The sequence below is a fragment of the Zootoca vivipara genome, chromosome 14, assembly GCF_963506605.1.
Source record: "Zootoca vivipara chromosome 14, rZooViv1.1, whole genome shotgun sequence".
Taxonomy (NCBI): domain Eukaryota; kingdom Metazoa; phylum Chordata; class Lepidosauria; order Squamata; family Lacertidae; genus Zootoca; species Zootoca vivipara.
In genome coordinates this window covers 28,024,934-28,042,940 of record NC_083289.1, presented here as the reverse complement: position 1 = coordinate 28,042,940, position 18,007 = coordinate 28,024,934, and the positions used below count along the sequence as shown (strand labels likewise).

The 18,007-nt window shown below is 53.7% G+C and overlaps 2 protein-coding genes across 2 annotated transcripts; both read left to right on the top strand.

Annotated features, from left to right (window-relative positions):
* Positions 1 to 826: 826 nt before the first annotated feature.
* Positions 827 to 11,640, top strand: UNC45A (unc-45 myosin chaperone A). The gene is made up of 20 exons (XM_035131261.2): positions 827 to 870; positions 950 to 1,117; positions 1,788 to 1,824; positions 1,927 to 2,102; positions 2,262 to 2,354; positions 2,953 to 3,120; positions 4,083 to 4,251; positions 4,407 to 4,577; positions 4,661 to 4,832; positions 5,743 to 6,043; positions 6,195 to 6,289; positions 6,582 to 6,723; positions 8,189 to 8,329; positions 8,608 to 8,735; positions 10,149 to 10,215; positions 10,330 to 10,443; positions 10,546 to 10,661; positions 10,796 to 10,913; positions 10,993 to 11,148; positions 11,286 to 11,640. The coding sequence occupies exons 1-20, from the start codon at positions 856 to 858 to the stop codon at positions 11,562 to 11,564; spliced, it is 2,826 nt and encodes a 941-aa protein (XP_034987152.2). The 5' UTR covers positions 827 to 855; the 3' UTR covers positions 11,565 to 11,640.
* Positions 11,641 to 11,774: 134 nt separating this feature from the next.
* RCCD1 (RCC1 domain containing 1) lies at positions 11,775 to 17,953 on the top strand. The gene is made up of 8 exons (XM_060282490.1): positions 11,775 to 14,316; positions 14,750 to 14,950; positions 15,060 to 15,213; positions 15,618 to 15,739; positions 16,478 to 16,582; positions 16,724 to 16,882; positions 17,313 to 17,342; positions 17,451 to 17,953. The coding sequence occupies exons 1-8, from the start codon at positions 14,142 to 14,144 to the stop codon at positions 17,591 to 17,593; spliced, it is 1,089 nt and encodes a 362-aa protein (XP_060138473.1). The 5' UTR covers positions 11,775 to 14,141; the 3' UTR covers positions 17,594 to 17,953.
* Positions 17,954 to 18,007: the final 54 nt, after the last annotated feature.

Below are 18,007 nucleotides of genomic sequence, written 5' to 3'. Positions count from 1 at the left end.
GACTGCCAACCACTCTATAGCCATGCGACCAAAGAGACGCTGAAACTGCAGTCCCTGGGCCTGCCTGCCCCCTCCCCGGGGTTCTCCTGTGTGGGCTTTCAGCGGGGCTGGAGCGGCAGTATCCTCCCCCCTCCCCGCGAGCCCAGGCAGGGAGGGCAGCCCACGGAGCACCCAGCTTGTTCCAATCGCTTCCTCTTTCCAGCTGGTACCCAAAACGTGCACCTTTGCGAGGGCTACCTGGACCCCGCCGGGCTCCAGCACGCAGGCTTCTACTGCCCACGCCTAACCGACCCCCCGACCCACGTCTACTGCTGCCTGCCTGCCGTTGCCGCCTCTCGCCGCTTCAAGTCCTGCTGTCCACGGCCCGAATTTGAGAGGCTCCGCGGCAATGCCTCGGCTTCTGCTCCGCCAGCCGCGCCCCGGTGAGATGCCCTTGTGGGGGGAAGGACGGACGGGGCGGCGAGAGGGGCGTTGGGGGGTTCCCCTCTGCCCCTCTTCCTCCCGCCCTTCCGTCTGAGCCCACTTTCCCTCCACAGGAGCCTGTTGGGGCCGCTGCTGGGCGTGGGGCTCTACGGCTGCCTCGTCCTGGCCCTCATGGTGGTCGACTTCCTACACTTCTACCGCCTCCACCAGCGCAGCTTCCACCGCCTCCTCCACCGACGAATCCTCGGGAGGTGCCCCTGCAAGAAACATGAAGGCGGCAAGAAGGTACGCGGGGCGGGGCGGGAGGTGGAGCAGCTCCGCTCGCGGGCCTCCCGCTCTCTTCTCCGCTGGGCGCTCCAAGAAAGGCGCTGGTGGCACGTGGGTCAGCTGGGGAGCGGCTGTCGCGCTCGCGTGACGTCACTAGAGCGCGCCATGGAGGAGACGGCGGTGAGTGGGGTGGACGGTGGGAGCCCAGCTGACCCCCAAACTGAATCGCTCATCCACCCCGCCCCTCTTATCTCCGCAGGTCCCGGAGCTCCGCCGGGAGGGCAACGAGCTCTTCCAGGCAGGCCGCTATGAGGAGGCGCTGGCCGCCTACACCCGGGCCCTCAGCCTCTGCCCTGGGGATGGCGAGGAGACCGACTCGCACCGCGCTGTCCTCCACCGCAACCGCGCCGCCTGCCACCTCAAGCTGGTGAGGGGGGAAGGGGGGAAAGCGGGAAGGTTGCCTGAGTTACAGGAGGCCCCCCCCCGGGGGGGGCATTGCCAGCCTGCCTACCTGCCGCTCACTTCTGCAGGAGGAGAAACTCTTGGGGACACTCTTGGGGGGGAATTTTAAGTGATTATTCCCACGTGTCTTTTGTTCTCAAAGCTCTCAAGTGAACGTAGCACACATCAGAAGGTAGCAGACATTGTGTGTGTGTCAGTTTTCCCCTAAATGGTCACAGAGCTTCCCTGTGCCCCCCGTGTCAACGGTTCTGTGCATTTCTCATTCTAACTATGCTGAGCCCCTTTAGGTGGGCTTCTTCTCACCCTACTGCTCCTTAGAAGCTGAGATGTCTTTATGCGCAGTCAAGGGGAGCCCTTGGGCATGGCTGTCTGGCTATGAAGTACCGGGAAGACAGAGGTCATATAGTGAGAGGCCAGCCTGATCCCTTGCCTCCTCCTTCTCCTGTAACCTCCAGAGAATTTAGGATTCGACAGGTGTCCCCCAGAAAGATAGTCAGGGCTGTCATTTTCAGCCTGAGTTCCTCGAGTATTTCTGGGAAGGGGCAGGAGCTGTTCCCCCTCTTCTCCCCTCACTTCCCACCCCCCGTTACATCTCCTTTCACCAATGCCTCTCTGGCATTCTGCTTCTTTTGCAGGAGGACTATGTCCAGGCAGAACTGGATGCTTCTAAAGGTGAGCTGCAAGGGGTGGGGTGGGGGACTACTCTCCTTCCAAAGTCACTTTCTCTGCAGAAGCCTCTTTGCTGCCTCTTAATACTTTCTTGCCTGTTCACAGCCATAGAAGCTGATGGGCATGACGTGAAGAGCCTCTTCCGGCGCAGCCAAGCCCTGCAGAAACTGGGCCGCCTCGACCAGGCCCTCATGGACCTGCAGAGGTGTGTGAGCCTGGAGCCCAAGAACAAGGCCTTCCAGGAGGCTCTGCGCAACCTTGGCAGCAGCATGCATGAGAAGGTAGGAGAAGCATTGGGGGAGTAGGGGCATTGTGAGGGTAGGCGCCTCCCTTGCGGGGCAGCCTAGCTCTCCACCCAGGAAAGATTCTGGGCTTCAGGTGTGTACTGGGATTCTGAAGTATGACTGTGGGGTTTCTCACCAACTGCCTGTTTGCCTCAGATGACAGCCATGTCCCGCACAGACTCCAAAGTGGAGCAGATGTTTAAGTTGCTGCTCGACCCTGAAGAAAAAGATCTGGACAAGAAACAAAAGGTACGCCTCTAACCAGCAAGCAAGTGGGAGGTGTGATGTGCCCTGATGAAGAGCAACTTTGGGGGTGCTGCAACTGTACATATGTGGGATGCAGTTGTAGAATTAGGCAGTCTTCAATTCTGTTTTCTATTTCAAAATACAAGTTTTGCATTTCCAAAGTTGCCTGTAGGCAAAAGCCAGAGGGCTTTTGATTCTGATGCCTGGATCAGGATACCTGAGGGAGGAAGGAGGACTTTGAGTCATTGTACCGTAACTTCCTTTTCCGTGACTGACAAAACCAGAATATATTAGGGTGGTGCTTATTTTAATACTATCAGTCTCAGTGTAGAGTGATTCATTCTGTCTCATGGGATTTGTATACCGCCCTTCATCCAACAATCACAGGGTGGTTCATAACATAAAATGCACCTGGAACTCTGCCCAAGGAGGAGATCCTCACCCCCATGGCTCTTAGAGAAGCAAGGACAATGGAATTATGGGCCAGGATCTCCAAACCTCTATAGCCCTAACTTCTGGCTGTGCCCCTCCATCAGCTGTGTGGCCTGATGGGGAGTGGTTAAAGTGAATTGTCTAGCTAACTGGCTCTTCTCCTGTCTAGGCAGCTCAGAATTTGATTGTTTTGGCTCGTGAGGAGCCTGGTGCTGAGAAGATTTTCCAGAATGACGGGGTGCGCCTCTTGCTACAGCTGCTAGATACAGGTCGGGCGGACACGGTGCTAGCAGCTGTGCGAACCCTCACTGGCCTTTGCAGTGGGCATCGTTCTCGGGTATGTTCACTTTTTAAGATGAAAGCTTCTTCACTCTTTTTTTTTGGGGGGGGGGTTAACAGGTTCAGTCCGTTTGCTGACAGGTTATGCATAAAACTCTCTCCAAAACCTGTTGCTTCAAGGGCATGCCACTTCTCTGAGGGTGTGTGTGCCTGGAACTTGTCCCTGACCTTGTACTGCGTCTTTGAAATGCCTAAGGAGGTCAGAGGCAAACCAAATGGTCTCTTCTGTCCTCCTCCAGCACAGAGCCAGGGAGGGGTTGCAGAGGCACTTGGGCTTTCTCTGCCTCTGCACCTGCTTATAGGTTGCAACCCCATCCACCTGGCAGGCACAGAGTTGAGTTTTCACCCATTTTTTAGCCTGGGAAAGGGGATGGATTCACCCCTCCCTCTCTGCTGCTCCAGTGTTGAGAGGAAATCTCTGGTTTCCTATTTGCTGGAGTCTGGCTAACCACCAGTGATTCACTAAGAGTGCTCCCCAACAGTTCCTTGTCCAGTGACAAGCGGGGTACTGCAGGGTTCTGTCCTGAGCCTGGTGTTGTTCAACCTCTTGGAATGGACACCCTCCAGGTGGTGGACTCTCCTTCATTGGAGGTTTTAAAGCAGAGTTTGAATGGCCACCTGTCAGGGATACTTTAGCTGTGATTCCTGCATTTCAGGGGGTTGAACTGGAAGTCAGGGGACAGGGGGCTAGCAAGACTGTTGAATCCTCAAGTAATACATGCTGCAAGATAACATAGATATTCCTCTAATATATTTTTTTTAAAAAACCCTGAACTCTGTCTCCTTGGGTAAGTTTATGGGTCCCCAGAGTTCCTACTGACAAACCACAGTTGCACTTGTGGAGTTGCCTACTAGGCAGGTATCCAGCTCTGCTCTGAGCATTGTTGGGGAGGTAACTGGTTCTTGAGAGACAGGCCTGGATTCCTCCCCAAGTCTCAGTGGATGCTGCCCTTCTTTCAGACTGCAGTGATCCTGGCTGAGCTGGGGCCGCAGCGCCTCTTTGCTATCCTAGAGATGGAGGACGAGCAAGTCTCGCTGGCATCCTACAACCTGCTGCAGGTTATGTTTGATGCCCTCAAGGAGGGGCTGCAGAGGGACGTGCGTGGCAAGGAGGAAGCTGTGGTCTTGGGTGAGTCTCTTGGGTACCTCCCTGCTGGGCTCAGCATCCACTTTGTGTCGTGCCAAGCTCATCTTTGTGCTGATGCCTTGGGTGGGACTGGGCTGCGAATGCTGGCCTGGAGCAGAGGAGGCTCAGACCTCCTCAACTTGATTCTGCTCCTGTAGATACATCCAAAGAGCTGAAATTGCTCCTCAAGCAGCTGCTGGAAGCCCTGACACGGGAGAACATTTCCTCCTATGGCCGGGACAGCATCCTCAACCTGCTGATCAGTGTGGTGCCCCGGAAGTCGCTGAAGGACCCAAACAATTGCCTGACCCTCTGGGTCATTGACCAGGGTACGTCTAGCCCATTCCTGAGCTCCTCCTCTTCCTGGCCTGGGTCCCTCGCCAGCGCCAGTGAGCATGTCTGTCCTTGCTAGGTCTCAAGCAGATCCTGGAGGTGGGGGGCACAGTGAGCCACAGTCCTGGGGGCCTGCGGGTGACAGAGAATACTCACATGAGCGCAGCCGTCCTCCTCAGCAAGCTCTTCGGGGACCTGAAGTGTGACGGGGAACGGGAGAATTTTCACCGGCTGTGCGAGGACTATGTCAGGTAGGCCTGACCCCCTGCTGCTTCTGGTAGGGGGTGCTGGGAAGGCATGGGGGGGCAAATGAAGTAGTGCAGAGGTGGCGGAGAGTGCTGCTCAGCGCTTAGTTGCTGACAGACATTGAAAGCGTCACAACAGCCCATCAGCTTGGCCAGAGACACCCAGTTACTGTTGTTCAGGTACTGGTTGCTTCAAGACTGGATTACTGCAGTGCACTCTATATGGGGCTTCCCTTGCACCTGATCTGGAAGCTGAAGCTAGCACAGAATGCTGCAGCTTGATTGCTGAAAGGAGCAAAAACTTGTCAGCATATAGCACCCGTCCTCAGAAATCTGTACTGGTTGCTGATTTGCTACCGAGACAGGTTCAAAAAGTTACTATTAGTATGCAAAGCCCTTAATAATTTACCTGTGAGATTGCCTTAACCCAGATACGCTCACTCGACCACTTCCATCTGCAGAATTGGCACTGTTCCAAGTGCCATATAATACCTGTTCTGCATTTATAAGAAATGGATCTTCTAGTGTGGCGATATCAGGCAGGCACCTTCATTCTACTCTTTTCGGTGTCTGCTGAAAACATTTTTGTGTAGCCAAGCCTACCCATATATTTAAAAGGCTGGTGTGTTTTTAGTTTATTGCTGGTTTTAATTTTTAGAATGTGTTGTTTGTACCAATAATCTTACTGTCTTATTCTTTTTATAAACCACTTTGAGGTTTTCTACAGTCATGTGATATATAGATGTTATGAAATAAATACATAATAGGGGGTGGGAGGAGGACTTTTGTTGCCAGGAGATGCTGTTGGTTAATCTCGGATTTGAGACTCCAGCCTTCTTTCTGGTGCAGAGCTTGGGGTTTCAGCTTTGGAATGTCCTGGCTGCTCCTGACGGGCCGCCTTTCCTTCACCTCCCAGGGGCTGGTTCCAGGACCATGGCGTCCCTGGGAAATTGCGGGCCATCCAGACGGCCTCCTGTCTCCTGCAAGGCCCCTCTGAGGCTGGGAACAGGGTGCTGGAGATGAGTGGCATCATGGAGAGCATTCTGGCCTTGTGCGCCTCATCACGGGAGGCCGACCAGCTCGTGGCCGTGGAGGCCCTGATCCATGCTGCCGACAAGGCCAAGCGGGCCACCTTCATCACTGCCAATGGGGTGACACTACTCAAGGAGATCTACAAGCACAGTGAGCGCGACAGCATTCGCATCCGGGCCCTGGTGGTGAGCAAAAGGCAGCAGATCTTGGAGAGGGGGGGGGAAGCCATTTTCTGGCTGCAACAAGACCCAACACTGTTCCTCCTCCATCTTCCCAGATTGAAGGAAGTTCTAGGGTCAGGTGGTGGCTGTGGCACATCACAGTTTCTCTTTCCAGGGCCTCTGCAAATTGGGCTCGGCAGGGGGCACAGATTTCAGCATGAAGCAGTTTGCGGAAGGCTCTACCCTGAAGCTGGCCAAGCAGTGCCGGAAGTGAGTGAGCGCTGCTTTCTTCCCCCATGTCCCAGGCGCTTTAGCCTCTTCTGTGCCACATGACTGCCTTCCCCTTTAGAAGGATGTCAGGCTGCCTGTCCCCTTCTGCTCAAAATCTTGGGGGCTGGTGGGAGCTGACGGATGACAAGAATGAGTCCTTCTGGCGGCTGCGCAACAGACCATGCCCCACTGAAGCATGGGGTGGTGGGGCTTCCTATGCCCCTTTCCCGCTAGGGTCTCAACTGGTAGAGGCACTAGGGAGGGATCCTGATTCTCCTTCTCCTGCTTCCAGGTGGCTGTGCAATGAGGCCATCGATGCCGGCACCCGCTACTGGGCAGCTGAGGGACTGGCCTTCCTCTCCTTGGATGCGGATGTTAAGGAGGAGCTCCTGGAGGACAAGGCTGCCCTGCAGGCTCTCTTCTGGCTGGCCAGGGTGAGGTCCTCTTCCAAGAGGGAGGGCAAAGTGGGTGGGTGGGGTATCTGTGGGAGGGCATGTCCAGAGGTTCTTTTTGCCTCTGCCTTGTTTATGTTGAATTTCCCTTGCTTAGGAATAGCAACCCAGCTGTAGTATATGGTACGCAGTAATTTTTAGAATTGTAGAATTGGAAGAGGTCCCAAGGGTCATCTAGTCCAACCCCTGCAATGCAGGAATTAAAGTTTAAAATCCCTGACAGATGACCATACAGCCTCTGCTAAAAAACTTTCAGTGAAGGGGGAGCCCACCACTTTCTGAGAGAGTCTGTTCCGTTGTCAAACAACTACCATCAGAAGGTTCTTCCTAATGTTTAGTGGGAAACTTCTTTGTTGTCATTTGAATACATTGGTTTGGGTTCCTACCATTGGAGCAGAAGAAAACCACCTTGCTCTGTCTTCTATGTGATAGCCCTTCATATATTTGAAGATGTAAAATGCTGTTCTGTGGCAAAATTTCCTGAGTCTCAGTGAAGTGTCTCCGCTGTACCACTTAAGATCCATAGCTGCAGTTTCGCATGATGAAATTATTCCCCCACTTCAACACCCAAGAAGAAAAGGATTTCTCTGCATAGTAAATGAGTGTTTTGGAGGACCCTTGCAACAACATGCCTCTTCTCTGTATGCAAATATCTTGTTTGTGCGGAAGCATTTTGATTATATCTCCCCGCAGTGGGCTCTGTACAGCCCAGAGACATGCTGGTTGCCCCCAGGAAGACCAGCCCAGAGGGGTAGAGTTGGCCCACCCGGCCCCTTTAGGGCTTTCAAATCCAGACCATGCTCTGGAGCAGGGGTTGGCAACTTCCGGCCTGTGGGCCAAACTTGGTCCACCATTTTGGGGAAGCCATGCCCGGCCACCTGATGTTAGGTGGGGGGGGGGTAAGGGGGGCTTCAAAGGAACACTTGAGAGCTTAAAGGGGGTTGCTCCTTTGCTGAGGCAAGGCTTGTTCCCAGTCTCTCATCAGCTGATTAGCCTTGCTCAAGTTGGCGGGAAAGTGGATTCCATTCAGGAAAAACTGCTCCTCCCAGCAGGGCAGGGCAGCTTCTAAAAAGCCTTTCACACAGCGCCATGCTGTGCTTTGAAGTCTGGGCAACTGAGGCTTTAAAGTGCAGCATCACCATTACATCTGGCGATTGACAGGTGTGTGGCCCAACCTACCTGCCCAACTCGGTTCATCAGGGGTGCAAGGATATTAAGAGATCACTTCTGATTAGCTTCTGGTGTTCGATGGCTGGGCTGTCTTGTTCTGCATCAGCTGACGCTTCTGAATAGTACTCAAGGGCGGGCACACTTTACTTTGCCTGGTAGTAGCCTAGTCTTGAGGTAACAAATGCACAAGTGGTGGTCCCTGGTCCCAAAGAATCATGAAGATCCTGACTGACCACCTTCTTTGTCTTTGTTCCTGCCACCGATCTGCTCCCCTCAGTCAGAGAACCGGAGCGTTCTCTTCGCAGTGGCCTCCACGCTGGTGAATTGCACCAGCAGCTACGACCAAGAGGAGCCTGACCCCCAGATGGTGGAGTTGGCGAAGTACGCCAAGCAACACATCCCTGAGAAGCACCCAAAGGTGAGAGTGGGGAGAGGAGTGCCCTGAGGGGGCCGATAGAAGCCTTCTAGCAGGCTGGGGTGTGTGTGGCTGGGCCTGGCCCCCCTGCCCTCCGCAGGGATGGTTTTTCGGGTAATGGGGAGTTGAGGCTGGAGTAGGGAGCTTTTAGAAGTTTGTGATGCAAAGACCAGAATTCTTGTGTGAGATGCTGGTGGATGGAGCAAGGAGGGCGAGAGGAGGAGGAGGAGAGGCATCCCACGGCCTGTTCTCATCCTCTCTCTCCATCTCTTCCTGCCCAGGACAAGCCAGAGTTCGTGCGCCAACGTGTGAGGAAGCTGCTGGCCGCCGGTGTGGTGTCAGCACTCACCTGCATGGTGAAGACTGAAAGCCCCTCCCTGAGCCCTGCCTGCCGGGAGCTGATCTCCAGGTGAGGCCAGCAGGCCACAGGCCTTGACCCCTGCAGAGCTTTCATAGAATCATAGAAGGGAAGGGACCCACAGGGTGATCATGCTCAACCCCATGCAATGCAGATATCGTCGTTAAAAAATCCCTGATGGATGGCCATGCAATCCCTGCTTTAAAACCTCCAATAAGGGAGCATCTGCTACCTTCTAAGGGAGTCCGTTCTGCTGTCCCAAAGCTCTTAGTAATGTGTAGTCAGAATCTCCTTTCTTGTCATTTGAATCTGCTGTGGGGTGCCCAGGTTGGGGGGGAAAGGTGACTTCATACCTCTGGTTGTCTTGCCCGAAACATCATTGATCAAGCAGAAGCTAAACATGGCAGCTGGGAGCTGGTCCTGTCACATACCTACTGTTGACATTGCAAGGCAACTTCTCTGCTTCTAAGAGCTGCCCTTGGACCATACACCCCTGAGAGGAGAGGGTATCCCCAGTGGGCTCTTTGAGAGAACAGTAAAATAGAAGTGTAAAGATATGAATATATGCTAGGAGGGGATATATTTATTAGACATTCTTCCTTGCTCGTGTTTGTGAGTTCAGCAGAGTGCCATCCCTTTGCAGCTTGAAAGGGAAGCTTAAATAAGCTAGTTTTAACCTTTTAGTTTAAATAATCCAAGGTGCTTTAAGGCAGACTGGATTTCTCCTGGCCTTTCTCCATTTTCTCCCCCTTAAAATAACCATCACACAAAAAGTCTTGTAAAAGGTCAAAGTAACATTTGCTCACTCAGAATATTTGTTGAAGAGTATCAGCCTTGTTCAGGCAGGCTTATAATGGTAATTCAGTTACAAAGACATACTTTAGTCTAGTTTAAAATGGTGTCTCAGCATTGGAGCTCAGACACAGCAGATATTCTTCGCATTTTTGGTTTGATGGAAAGTGATGAAAAAAGAGGATTTGCCCAAACAGGTAAAAGAATATATATAGCTATGCCCTTCCCCTGTCACAGCACAGTGGGAGTGTCTCTCAGAGAGTTCACTCTAGCAAACTTACAGGAGAACACTTGTGAGTTTCAGCTCTTACCAAGTGCCTACCTAGCAATAATGAACTGTTGGTTTTGACTGCATTGTAAATATCCCACTTGAAGCAGTAGAATAGAAGAGTCTGGCCTGAGCCTGCCCTTTTCCCTGAGCCCTGGGTGCCTTTTCACTCCTCGCTGCCCTGCTGGCCCCTCTGAAGTTGCTATTCAAAGGCAAGTCCTCCAGACCTGCTACACAGAGGAGACATGCTGGCCTTCTTACCTGTGGGTTTCTGCTTAGCCAAGGAGCTCAGAAAATTCAGTTGAGCCAAGATGACGCCTTCCTGTGATCTCAAGTTGCTGTGTGTTGTCTGTGTGGAGAGAGTTCTGGGTCCCACATTCAGTGCCTGCTATTGTGTGCTACAGGGTGTTCCTGGCTGTCGTGGAAGACCCTGAGGACCGAGGGGCTGTGGTGGCTGCTGGAGGCGGGAAGGTGAGCCTCACACATGCATATACACCCTCTCCTGTTTGGCTTTCCCTGCAGCAGCACTGGGGCATCAAGGCTTTTTCACAGTCAAGCAGAATATGGATTTTATTCCACCACTAGGCACTCATCCCTCTGGCCCTGGAAGGCACTGAAATAGGGCAGACGAAGGCTGCGCAGGCCCTGGCAAAGATCACAATCACCACCGCCCCTGAGATGGCTTTTCCGGGAGAACGGGTCAGTGTGGAGTCAGGGCAGTATCACAGCAAGGCAGTGGATGGGGTCGGGTTCCCCTTACCTCTCCTCACCGCCCTGAGCCTTTTTTCTCTCCTCCTGCAGATCTACGAGGTGGTCCGGCCCCTGGTGGGCCTCCTGCACTTGAACCGCAATGCCCTGCAGAATTTCGAGGGGCTGATGGCTCTCACCAACCTGGCGGGGACCAGTGAGCGGCTCCGGTAAGGCTGAAGAGGGAGGCCAGGGAGGCAGGCAGGCTGGCCATCTCCCTGGGTCCCAGCCATGTCCTCTGGGACGGTTACGTTCCTTGGAGGCAGGGGGCATTATCTTCTCCTGCTGGCTCCTCCTCCTGCAGGCAGAAGATTGTGAAGGAGAAGGCCGTGCCCATGATCGAGGGCTACATGTTTGAGGAGCACGAAATGATCCGCTTGGCAGCCACTGAGTGCATGTGCAACATGGCACTGAGCCCAGAGGTGAGTGGGGGTACTGGGCCACCTGGCTGTGCGGGGGCCTCAGGAGGTTTATCTCCACTCATACCTCTCTTTCGGGCAGGTTGGGGAGCTGTTCCTGGTGGAGGGCAGTGACCGGCTCAAGCTACTGGTCCTGTACAGCGGGGAGGACGACGAGAGGCTGCAGCGGGCAGCTTCAGGGACGCTGGCCGTCTTGACCTCATTGCTGCCCCAGATCTGCTCCCGCATCCCTCAAGTGGTGAGTACTGCCTGGAGGGTGGGCTGAGCCCAGCAGCTGCCCACTTGGCATGACAGGCCTGTGGAGGGTCTCCAGGAACTGGTGGAGGCAGGGTTTCCTTCCTGCTTGCTAACTGACCTCTCACCCTCTTTCCCCAGACAACTCACTGGCTGGAGATCCTGCAGGCCCTGCTCCTCAGCCCTGGCACTGAGCTCCAGCACCGTGGGGTGGTGGTAGTGAGGAACATGGTGGCTGCTGACAAGGAGGTGGCCGAGAAGCTGATGGAGAGTGAGACGATGGAGATCCTGTCTGTTATGGCCAAGGCCAGGGACAAGCCCCAAATTGCCCAAGTGGCCCAGGAGTGCCTGGCGCAGGCTGTGGCTTATGGCTTGATCAAGCCCAACCCTCCTGCAGCTGCTGAGAAGGAGGAGGAGTGAGAGCTTCCCCCTTCCAACCTGCTTGGGCACACTGCACTGTCGCTGCTGCTGGGCACAGGCACCAGGGCACAGGAGGGAGGGGGCTTGGGGCTGCTGGGACCAGGGGAGTGAGCCACAGCAATTGCCGCTAGAACCCATCAGAGCCACAGGGGCTGGTGCCACCATTTTGAGGCACAGAAGGCAGCTCCAGGGCCTGTTTTGCAGCCTCTTGGTGCTCTTAGCTGCCTCTCACCTGGAGGAGGGTCTCGCTGGGCTGCTGCTGCCACATACCTTGGCAGTGCTGGTGGTGACGGGTGGTGGGCTCCCCAACTACCCCAAGGCTTGGGGTCACGGAGCTGCTTGTGCTGCATGGCTGCCTTTTTAAAATTTCCTGCTGCTGGAAGTCACAGCCTTCTTGTCCCTCTGGAGCTGCTCCTTCATGGTCTGAGGCTGCAGCTCCTGAGGCCTCCTCCCCTCCCTTGGGGTAGGAAGAAACTGCCTTACTGACAATCCATTCCTCTTGCCCTCTTTGGCAGACAGGACCACAGTTTATTGTAAGCAAAGATGATGTGGAAAGAATGTAAACTGTATGAAAAGATTATGGGAAACTATACAGATGACTTTTTCGGTAAATCTGATTTCTTGTGTTTCTCAATATTGCATTGATCGAATGGGGAGAGAACTGTACTAGGCTGTATGTAAATTGGGGGGACGGGACCCATCACCATTTAGGGATATGTCTGACCTCCAGAGTGACTCAGGCAGAGGGAGAAGATGATCGGACCCCTTCCCACTTGGTCCAACCTCCCTCCCACAAGGAAGAACAACCAAGCCAGTGTCCTATGGCCCAGGAGCGAAGGCTGAAGCCCCCTCCGTCCTGCTTTATATTAAACTCTTGCAAGCAACCACGCACTTGCCATGTACTAACAGATGGCATACTTTTGAGGGTTTTAAACTCTCCCTCCCCATTTTACTTTAAAAAACCAAGTGGGGGCATGGCGGAGGCTTTGCAGCACTTTCATAATCCAGGCCAGCTGCCTTTGAATCCAGGCCATAATCCAGGCCAGCTGCCTTTAAAACTGGGCCTGGAGCTGGTTCTACTGTAGGTGTCATGGAATGAACTGTCATTTGCAGGGAAGAATAAGATAAAGTCTTCATATCACCTCATGTGTTGGGGAAAGAAAAAATGAGATTTTAGTTTTCAACCCTCAAGAGAGCCATGGACTATTTGATATGGGTGCAACAAGGGGTGGTGTCAGGTTAAGTTTCTCAGGTGATTTGGGGGGGTCTGCCATCCCACAGAGGTTTTTGAAATTGCAGAAGAATGAAAAGTCCTTCAAACTCCTTCGCGAAGAAAGCCACAGAAGTGCTCCTGGTTTTCTCCACTGGCTGTTTTATTCACTAGCAATACCACCATCGGTAGCTGGGCAGAGGTACTTCAGCCCCCACCCCCTCTCCTGCCAAAGCAGCGCCTTTTGTCAACCAGGGAAAGGTTTCAGGCTTGCCCTGGTTTTCTGTGGTCCAGCTTCTTCACCAGCTGCTTGGCAGTAGTAGGGGCATCATAATAGTTCCTCTCTGCTCCTGGTTTGAATTATTTAGGATATTCTCTCCACAGCTTCATTCAAGATAACAACAACACATGTAACACAAGCATCAAGCTGTTTCTCTGATAAGGGGCAGGGAAGAAAAGCCTTGGGTGATTTTAAAAGCAGAGTACGAAAAGCTCATACCAAAATAAAAACTTAGTTGGTCTTTAAGGTGCTACTGAATGAATTTTTTTATTTTGTTTCGACTCAGACCAACACGTCTACCTACCTGTATTTAAAAGCAGAGTTAATGTGCACTCTTAGGCTTGCCTACTGAGCAGGAAGCCCAAGGGGACTTAACCCACGTAATTATAGCATATGTTGAGGCATTCCTTCTACCACTGTCTCTCTCAGCTTCATTGTACAGGGGGGAGGGGGAGGCAGTTACTGTGCTCCTGTGTGTCTGCTCAGAAGTATCCCACTGAACTGCATGGGACTTGCTCTTGGGGCAACCTGGGTTGCTTGCAGCTTATGACTCTACATAGCTGCCAAGTTTTCCCTTTTCTCGCGAGGAAGCCTATTCAGCATAAGGGAAAATCCCTTAAAAAAAGGGATAACTTGGCAGCTATGACTTATGACAGATGTGAAGGAACAACCATTACCTTCTAAGAAGCACTGTAAGTCCAGTACTGCCCCAGTTCACTGCCTCAGGCACCTACGAGGCTAAGCTGTTCCTTCTTCTGTTTTCGGGGGTGGGAAGCAAGGGGGACACCTCCAGTTGATTCCTCAGACCAGGGGTGCCAACTTGAATAAAATATTGGGCGGGCCAGGTAAGCCCCGCCCCACACAATCGATCACATGATGCAGCGCATGCACACTATTTGAATGGCAATAGCCATCAACTTTGAGCGGAAAGAGCAAGTTGTTTTCGGGCGTGGGGGGGAGGGTAGCGGGACACCAGGGCGACCCAAGGCAGCCTCCGCCAGAGCCAGGGAAAGGGTGGAAACAGCCGACCGAGGCGCGTCTTGTCCACGTCCCGCCGCAAGAGGCGCTCGCCTTCCGGGCGGCTGAGATGGCGGAGGGAGCTCGGGGAGGCGGCGACGGTGGCTGGTTCCAGTTCGGATTCTGCTTCGGGAAGGCGACGGAGGCCGGGCTGGAAGTGGCGCCGCTGCTGGTCGGGGGCGAGGCCGGGCCAGTGCGCTGCGTCAGGCCGAGCTGGAGCTTCTCCGGGATCGTCCGCGCCGGCGGTGAGAGGCGCCCACCAGAGTCCCGGGGTTCATGCTTCCCCACCCCTTTTTCTTAGGCTGAGCAGGAGCGGGGAACCGCGCGCTCCAAGGCATATAAAAGGGACAGACTAAGGGATCCCGGCCGTGGGGAAGATGCTGCTCTGCACCCCCCATCAGCACACCCAAACTCCGCTCCCCTGCTTGCTGGGGCTGTGGGAGATGCAACCCCACGACGCCAGACAGGTCACAGGAACCCCATCCCGTTTTTCCATGAGCCTTGATGATGGCCCCAAGCCGCCTTTCTAGGTTGCTGCCTGATCGTCCCTGGCGGCGGCGGGGGGTGTGTGACCTCCTTTTCTGTGGCCCCGATATTCTTTCTTTGCCTCCTGCTCCGCTTGGACTTAGCTCCAATCCGCCCCCCCCCTCGCCCCGTCTTGCCTTCTGCCTCCCGCAGGGTCCCCCCCGGTGCTGTTGCAAGGCGCGGTATGCGCGGCGTTGCCCGAGGACTGTCGGGACGTGCTGCCGTCGGAGACCCACGTGCTGGTGCTGCGGGAGGCGGCGATGGAGAGCTGGCCGGTGGAGGGCTTGGCCCTGGTCCTGGAAGGGGAGCCGGCGTGGAGGTGCGAGATCCTCCCTGAGGAAGCAGCGACCGTAGGTAGGTAGGTGCGCGGGCAGAAGCGCCGCCCTGAAAGAAGAGGACGCTGTTGCTGCACCCCAGGAGGCTCATCCCTTCTGCCCCTAACCCTCTTTCTCTTCTGCCTCAGAGCTGCCCCTGGTGCCTGGCGGGTACGTGGCCCCTCGGCCCCCTTTCTTCACCCCTCTGCCCTCCACCTTGCAGGCTCGCAAGCTGGCCCTGGGCTACGAGCATGCGGTGCTGCTGAACACAGAGGGGGCCCTCTTCTCGTGGGGAGGCGGCAGGTGAGTCTGGCACAGGTGAGGACTAGCCTTGCCCTCCTGGCAGGGCTATAGTTAAAACTAGCGACCGACCTCCTGCAGGAGGCAGTGATGGCTGGCAACTTTAAAGGAGGGTTGGGCAACTTCATGGAGGAGAGGGCTCTCAATGACTACTAGCCATGATGGCTATGTTCTGCCTCCATAGTTACTGGAAGCCAGTAGAGGAAGGGAGAGGTGCTCTTAGGCTCAGATCCTGCTTGTGGGTTTCCACAGGCATCTGGTTGGCCAATATGAGAACAGGATGTTGGACTAGAATGGTCCAAATCCTGCAAGCCTCTTCTTAGGTTCTTACCTAGTGCCAGGTGGGCTTCTGCATTGGGTGGAGGGGAATCATGGTGGCTTCTCCTCCTCCTGTCTTTTCTTCCCAGGCATGGGCAGTTGGGCCATGGGGAGCTGGAGAGCAGGACAGAGCCCCAGCTGGTGGAAGCCTTGCACGGGGTGCCCCTGGTGGATGTGGCGGCTGGAGGATGGCATTCAGCTGGCATTAGTGGTAAGGGGGGAGGGCATGGTCTATAGTGGTCCATCTTAAGCAATGACTAGCTAATTCCTGCACCCCAAAATAGACTTGCTGTAGTTTGTGTGTTGCTTTTTTACATTGATAATAACAATAGCAACAAAAACATCAATGGAATTGTTGATGTCAACTTTTTGAGGCTGGCAAGAACAAACCTGCAGGGAACCTCCTTTTCATTTGCACCTGGCCATTTCCCTCATTGTTGATGTGGTGTCCGGTTAACTGGGCTCCTGCTCCTTGAACAGAGGCAGCGACCCTGTGGCCGGCCAAATATTTTTGTTGGAGCTCCTCCTTCAATGGCCAGAGCTGACTTAAGGCAACCAGTCAGCCATTGCCACTGCTTAAATAGTTCATGGGGGTTTGAGAGATGCATCTCCTACAGAAGTGAAATTCCCTTTTCTTCACAGCTGTTAAAGATACTGCTAACAGTTACCTCCTTTGCCCTTATTTACCTTTTCTGTCTTAATCTTTCTTAAAGTTATAAACCCAAAAATATAAAGTTGGGGGTGAGGCTTCTGCTACAACCCTTCCCATTCCCATCACTTTCAAATAATAAACTCCCCTCTGCATGGGAAGCCAAATCCCTCATAGGGCTAGAACCAGCCTTCGCTGGAGAATAGATTTCGCCAGCCCTGTGAGGCCTCTTCCTTGGGAAAAAGGCCACGTTGGTCCTGGACTGAGCTCCTAGTTCCTCTCTTTCTCGCTCTCTGCCAGAAGCAGGTGATTTGTACGTCTGGGGCTGGAACGAGACGGGACAGCTGGCCCTACCTTCCAAATCTGTGGCTGAGAGTAGAGTCACCACGACAGAGGTGAAGAGAGGTGAGGCCACTTCGGGGACAGAGCTAGATGTTCTGTTGGCAAACTTGGCCCAGGGCAAACATACCATACACTACACCCCCATAGCTGTTGCTGGGATATGGGTTGACTTTGATAGTTTTATTTATACTGGGTTTTTTCTAGGGGACACAGAGTTGAGCTTGGCAGAGCAGGAGGCAGCACAAGGACCCTGCAAGGCTGCATTCATTTCGATCCAAGCCTTCCCTGCTTTGCTGGATATGCCAGATGGGGAAGATGTCTGTAAGATCAGCTGTGGTTCACGACACACCGCTGCTGTGACATGTAAGAGGACGCTGGGTTTGTCTTTCAGTGAGGGGAGCACAGGGACAGCAGGATGAAGGCTTCACTGCCCAGTACCTGAAAAATATCCTGGGGCTGTTGCTGTCCGCCTGAGCCTCATTTGTGGAAGGGGAAACATCCAAGAGTGAAAGACAAATGTGCATAAAATGTGTGACTCCTAACACAGTTTATGTGTAAGGATGTCCAGCAGCCCTCCCAAAACTGCTGTCAAAATTGCTGCACTTTAAAATGGAGTTCCTAAACAGCGCAAGCTCTTTGGTTTTTGCATGGTTGGGAAATCACAACATAGCGTAAAAGGGTCCTGAAGGTTTCTCCTTTTCGATTGCTTCTTGGATCTGCCCCATTCCCCCAAAGAGGTGCTCAACTGTTATCCTTCAACCTCAGTTAAACACAGGTCATCCTTGTATTTCAGGTGCAGGAGAGCTCTACACCTGGGGCTGGGGTAAGTAAGCTGGGGGGAGGATTATAGCTGCCCTTAGGGTTAGTACTCTGGCTTCTCCTCTTCCTGCTCCAAGGGCAAACTGGTGCCAATAGCTCTTCTTGGTTGCAGGTAAATATGGCCAGCTAGGGCATGGGCAGACAGCGAGCTCTGATGAGGCAAAGAGGGTGTCCTGCTTTGTGGATTGGGGTCTACGTGTAGTGGACGTGGTATGTGGACCATGGACTACCTATGTACATGCTGTGGCCCAATAACAGCTGAGATGGAGGGCAAGAAGCCAGAAACCTTTGGGAAGACAGCATGAACAGGACCTACTCCTACTGCCGCTCCAGTCCAACTGTCTGAGTTGAGGCTCAATCTGACTTTATCCAAGTCCCAGATCAGGGGTAGTGGCTCCATCTAATCCTCCCTCCACCTGCCTTCCAGTAACAACTACTTCAATGGACAACACAAGGGCATCTTTAGATAAAAGAGGGAGCTGTTTTAGCACCTCCAAGAACACCACAGAGGCAGAGTTATACAGAGCATATTTTATGTAGCACTAAATTGCCATGACAGACAAAACAGATGTTGGAACAGTCATTTTGTGAATAAAGCTGTTGCTTCCACCGTCATCCTTATTAGCAACACAGTCATGGTTCTTCGGGCAAGAAGCCAGATGCCAGGCA